This window comes from Limulus polyphemus, unplaced genomic scaffold, assembly GCF_000517525.1.
Source record: "Limulus polyphemus unplaced genomic scaffold, Limulus_polyphemus-2.1.2 Scaffold8860, whole genome shotgun sequence".
Lineage (NCBI taxonomy): Eukaryota > Metazoa > Arthropoda > Merostomata > Xiphosura > Limulidae > Limulus > Limulus polyphemus.
Window position 1 is genome coordinate 7,717 of NW_013674470.1, and position 6,455 is coordinate 14,171.

At 29.3% G+C, this 6,455-nt stretch overlaps 1 protein-coding gene across 2 annotated transcripts in view; it reads left to right on the forward strand.

Moving 5' to 3' along the window:
• Nucleotides 1-2,635: 2,635 nt before the first annotated feature.
• LOC106475601 (28S ribosomal protein S18c, mitochondrial-like) overlaps nucleotides 2,636-6,455 on the forward strand; it is a 9,475-nt gene continuing 5,655 nt past the window's right edge. The window contains exons 1-3 of one of the 2 annotated variants that reach the window (XM_013936277.2): nucleotides 2,636-2,871; nucleotides 4,903-4,982; nucleotides 6,177-6,260. In XM_013936277.2, the coding sequence (XP_013791731.1) occupies nucleotides 2,796-2,871; nucleotides 4,903-4,982; nucleotides 6,177-6,260 (240 nt within the window). In that variant the 5' untranslated portion in view covers nucleotides 2,636-2,795. Of the gene's footprint in view, nucleotides 2,872-4,902; nucleotides 5,025-6,176; nucleotides 6,261-6,455 lie in introns of both variants that reach the window. The other variant, XM_022379670.1, reaches the window with a different exon arrangement.

Here is a 6,455-nt window from a genome sequence, read left to right on the forward strand (position 1 = left end):
AACCTGAACAAGGCAGTTTGACTTTTCATACAGTTACGACCCTAAGACCTGAACAAGGCAGTTTGACTGTTCTTATAGTTACAACCATAAAACCTGAACAAGGCAGTTTGACTTTTCTTACAGATATAACCATAAAACCTGAACAAGGCAGTTTGACTTTTCATACAGTTACGACCCTAAGACCTGAACAAGGCAGTTTGACTTTTCATACAGTTACAACCATAAAACCTGAACAAGGCAGTTTGACTTTCATACAGTTACGACCCTAAGACCTGAACAAGGCAGTTTGACTTTTCATACAGTTACAACCATAAAACCTGAACAAGGCAGTTTAAAAAATCAGTGGCATTATTGATGAAGAATGTTTTTTTTTTTTTCAGAATAAAGTTTTAGTCTGAATATGTTGTGTTTCTGTGGTCAACAGTATTTAAAATCCGCCCCACACCACTTTGCACAAGGGTTAAGTTTGTGTCAATATTCTATACAAAGTATAATGTTTACTACATGTTCTAAACTTACAAAGATAACTTTGTATATTAACGTCTCCATCTTTACTGTCTCTTAGTGGGAAAGAGTCTTTGACTTGCAACACTAAAACCAGTGTGGCTTTTCTCTAAAACCTTTTTTTTTTTATTGTCTCTAGCTGTCACATTTTGGTTATATCTTTATAGCAGAGAATGAAAGATATCTTTTGAACTACTAATTGTAAATTTTAAAAATAATTCATTAGGCAAGATTCAGCTTTTGGTTTTATTATAATTATATTTTTACTTCACCAGTAATTTAAACAAATGTATATGTTGTTTCTCTTTCTTTTTTTTACAACAAGTATAATTAAAGTTTACTTTAGTTTTATTTAAATGTATCTTCTGTTATTTACTCTTCATATAATATGAACAAAATGCAAGAAGAACAATTCATCTCGTACCTGTTTTTGATAGTTTTATTTTTTTAAGCAACACGTACGGTAATGGGTGTGAATTTACATTAACCAAAACATTTAACATGGCCTAGTTTCAAAAGTCTTAATAAACTTGTCTCCTGTTTTTAAGAAACGAGAAGTGAGACCTCTTTGATGCATGTAGGTTTATAAAATATTTATTAGCGAAACACTTTATTGAGAAAATATTATTATATTTTTACTTTTAATATAACTATTTGGTAGCGCCATGATGAAAAACCTATTACCATAATAAACATTTTATTTTGGCCTATTGTATTTTACAATTGCTAGACGTCTACGTTCTTTATTATTATTATTTTCATCAAATTAACCTGTTATACGGCATAACAAAGATAAATACATATTATGCCGCCAGATGGCGGCACAAAAATGGAGGGCAACCAGTTAGTAGCATCTGCCTCTTACATTAAAATACAAAACGTATTTAACTTTCATATCATAGGATAGAATCGTTGATCTTTTGCTTTGAAGTCTGAAGCGCTAGACCACAGGTCTATTATTAAACAGGATGCTGATAAACAATACGAAAAAATGCTATTAATAAAAAACAACGTTCAACAAATGAAATTTACTAACATAGTTATTGAGATCCATATCGCACACAAATATATAGTTAGTATCAAATGTGTACACTTTTTATTCGATCACTGGTGTATTTTTTTACAACATAAATTTGTGTAATTACCAAGAACGTTTCTCTCTATAGATTGTTTTTTGTTGATAAGTCACTGTTGCAAAATATTAACCTATCTCGATTAATAAGTTGCTTATAGTATGTTAATGCAAACGAAAATATGCTGCGAATTGCGGGTTGATTATGTAACGTAAGTAACCAATATTCAAATGATACCAATTCAAAAAAGGAAGGGGAGTTATGTAGTAAATTAAACGACAATTATGTTGTCCTTTTGAAAAATCATTCAATTAATTGATCGCGGAATTGAAATATGTTCGCCCTTTCAGCCGTGGGGCATTATTACGTGACCGTTAGTTTTATTGTTTGTTAGCAATGTGTGGTGTTGACTAGCTGATTTTCTTCCGGTCTTTCACTTCAAAATTAGGAAGCTATCATAGGTGGCTCTCTAAATCCTCACCCTTTATTCAATATAACTAGATAAATATACTTTCCTTACGTTCTTCCTTTAAGAAATGAGAAATAATTGTTTCATCAGTTGGGTCTCCTCACGATTATATTTTGTTTGTCTTAAATCGCAAAAGCTATGTATTCGGATATGTCCACAGCGAGTATCGAACACAGATATTTTATAGTTATAAGATGTCAGTGTTACCGAGGTGGGCGAAAGTAATTAAAAGATTGGATGTCATGGTATATGAATGAGATAAAGCTAGTAAAAATTTTGTTACGATAAGTTTTTCATTAGAGTTTATTTTAGATAGTAGATAACGGGATTCAGCTTCTTCTTTAAGGCTATCTAGATCTTATAATCAAACGTTTTCAGAGCGTGATTAAATAGATTAATTTTTATTCTTACTATTTTGTCACAAAGTACTGTATGAACGTTTTTGTTTTGATTGTTTTCAGACAATAAAAAGTATACATTTTTATATTGGAATGAACAACATTTATTTTTTGCTATTTTAAGATAATTTTATAATTTTTTCAGACAAACTATTTGTAAATACGTTTTACTTTTTGTATATTCAAAAGATGTCGCTGTGGTAGTTTATGTTTGGAGCAATGCTTGTTAATTTATCATATCATATGTGAACGGTGTATCTTTATTTAGCCACAATCAAATGAAATTAAAACTAATAAGAAATTTAAGCTAAGTCTATACAATTTTTATATAAAATTATTACTGTTATAAAAATGTTTTATAACAGTCTACGACCAATTACTTATATTTTTCGAGAATGTCGTTTTATAAACAGAAGAACATTAATCGGTGAGTTATAAATATAGGTTAAGTCTGGCGGTTTCAGATTTTCCATTTCTGTTCGGTTTCAGTTTTTAATTAAAACAGGTTTTTTGTTTTTTTTTTGCATCGTAACCTAATATAGCATGTGAAAGTTAAGAACATCGGTTTCTACCTTCCCAAGTTCTTATTTCAAACGGTTTTGGTTTAACTTTAAATACTAGATCCATCCACTCACTTCTGCTAAAATAAAATCACACAAGTGAAATTATTTAAGATTTGATTAAGATGAAAGGGAGAAACTAATTATTATAAATACTATTTATTGATGATATGTAAAAGTACCTTACCATGGTTCATGTAGTGCTATGCTAATAGATATCTGTATAGTGGTTAGAAAATAAGAGAACAAGACAGCTTTTCAAGGGAAACTGTTATGATTTTGAATAAAATACATTATATCTTGTAACTAAACTTTAACGTAAAGTATCAATATCACTCCTTTCAAAACTTAAATGCTGCATCAAATTAAAAGTATAAACTCAAGTAATTTTGCTTTATACATTTCTCAGCTTATGGATAAATTGTCATGAGAGCTCACAAAATCAAGAAGAAATGAAATCAACCATTGCAAAAAGTTAACTATATTTGACAAAGCACTATTATAATACAAAAATTATGCTTGTGTATTGCCATGTCTGTTTTTCATGATATTTGATTTCTAACTGAGTTCCTAGTGTGGTAAAGGAACTTAAAGTTTTTAATTTCCGAGTGAGACTAAGCCATTCTAACAGATTAAAAACCAGAATACGTGATATGGTATAATACAAGCTGTTTGTAGATGTATAATGGGTGCAACATTACACTACTTCATTAATAGTATAAAACATAACTAAAAGTAGTACAAGTTTCAGTATAAATTATATATATCTGTATTTAAATTTTTTAATATACTGTGCTTCCACATTCCTATATAAAGAAAAAAAAATGTATTAAAATTTATTTCCGTTTTAACTTTCAAATGGAAATTATTCCAGAAACTTTGTATTTCTTAAATTAAGGTCATTTATACTGTTCTATAGACTGTTTAATTGTTTTTTAAGTAAAAGATAATGAATAGTAACCATTATATTTTACTGTTAAGACTTTGTTTTTGCTTTTTTAAATATATATATATATAAAACAATACAAAACTCACTTGGGAAAAAGTAGACATTTTTAACATTTTGCCTTGAATAATGAGATACCTATGTATATGTTAGAACAGCATGTTTGACAAATTTAATTGTTAATGTTCAATGCTGTGTGACTGTAGAATAACTTTCAAATCCCTGTGTATGTTAGAATAACAGATGTGACAAATTTATTTGTTAATGTTCAATGCGAAAGATATTCTACAGTCACACAACATTAAATAAATTTGTCACACCTGTTATTCTAACATATACAGGGATTTATGTAAAGTGAAGGGAATAACTAGATTACATTCACAAACTTCTTTTCAGTAGAAATATGCAAGGAATTCTTTTACTCGAATGCAGAAAATACTTGTGTTTACATTCTTGTTTTGTTGTAGAACTAACGAGAAAACATGTGACTTTTTTGTATAAACTAGGATTTTTTATTTAGTTTGTAAAGAATGAAAACACAAACTTACTTATGTATTCTTTTTTGTTATCTATTTATGAGATACATTAAAATATTTAGTAATACAATTTCTAAAAGTTTTTACCTGCAGTAGTTTTAATGTATTATCTGCTTGTGTAGTATAGACTTGAGCGATAATATTGTCCGACACAAGTCGATAATGTTTGTATCATCAAACAAGTAGAATGCCCCAGTTGTTTCATTAGCTTTTTAATATTAAGTTTACAATTCTTTAAAAATATTCTTTTATATAATTAGCATAAACGCACGGGTTGATATCTTACTGTGGAGTAACGAAGAAAAATAATTTCGCATGGATGATTTTAATTATCAGTTTATGAACTTAAATCAATAATTTGATTCCATATTGTCTTTGAGTTTTTAAGTGCAGTTTTTTTTTTGTTTGATAAATAGGTATGAAATTTTCCAGTGTTGCTGAAAGTGAACGAGATTATGAAGCAGTTGGTGAAAAAATTAGCTCTTCAGATGATATGGTAGTTGGACATTTATCAGTTGGGATGGGGGTTTGGATGATCGTGAGTTAAGCGTTGTTCATATGACTGTGTGTCAAAGTTCACTCTGTCAGTATCAAACTTTGTTAGTTACTGGTGGTGTGATGATTAGCTAGAATAACTGATTAATGTGGGGGTATATGTTGTTTTTATATTTTTATTATATCTTTGTTTCTTAACAAGAAAAACTGGATGTTTATGTCATAAATCAAACATAATTAAAACTGATATTTCATTTGGTTGACAGCCACCAAGCTAAGCTGGGCTTTTGTTAGATAATTGAAAACCTGAAACAATTCTTAGAATTTATTATGTCTGAAATGAAAGTTATGAAAATCATAATGAAAAATCAATGATTTTACTAAGATATTTGTGTGTAAAGTTTAAGCCATAAATTTTTTGTATGTTTCTTTGTTACAAATTTTTCGTGGCCAGTAAAATGTATAGAGAATTTGGGGAAAAAAATCAAAATCTACACAACTAACCGATTATAATCTATAATCATCGGTTCGAATGAACCAGTCATCGATCATAATTTCTCAACACTACTAGTGACTTTTTATTAGATCTACAAAGCTTAAAAAAAACTCTTTTGCTTTCTTGGAAGCCTTGTGTTTTTGTAGCAGTTTCTTATCAAAAGAACAAATCGGTTTAACATTTGTGTGGAAGAAGGTGTGTAAGGTTTAGTAATTCAGAACATCGGTGTGAACTCAGGTAAATTATCTTGCGTACATTCAGTGTATAGTGTTTGCTCGTTTCCATAATCTTCGTGTTGATTATTATCCTACTTATTTTATCTTCATACTAAACGCGTTATAATATTAATGAATAATCAGTGTCATTACACTCTATTTTCATATTCTGTTCTGTATAACTTACTTGTTTTGTTGTTAATACGATGTTTGCTAGTGAAACATGTCAGGTGTGATCTGTAATAATTGATTAAATCAAGTGGTAGAGAATATAACAAATTTAACAGATATAATTAAAATTTGAATATGGTGCTTTTAATACACTTAATGTGCAGTAGATTGTAAAAAAAAATCATATCGATTGTGAATTTTAACATTTCCTAATAAGATGAGTCTTAATTTTTAACTTTAAGTACGGTTACTGATATGTTTTATTAACCGTGAGGGAATTAAACACATGGGTGCAAATATTAAATTTTTGTAGCCAGTACGAGACATGAAGAATCCATACGAAAAAGAGAAGATAAAGTGCATATTATGTAAATATGGAATTCACGTAGACTACAAGGTAAGGTGTTTTGTAAATATGGTATTCACGTAGACTACAAGGTAAGGTGTTTTGTACGTAGACTACAAGGTAAGGTGTTCATGTAGACTACAAGGTAAGGTGTTCACGTAGACTACAAGGTAAGGTGTTTTGTAAATATGGAATTCACGTAGACTACAAGGTACGGTGTTATGTAAATATGGAATTCACGTAGAC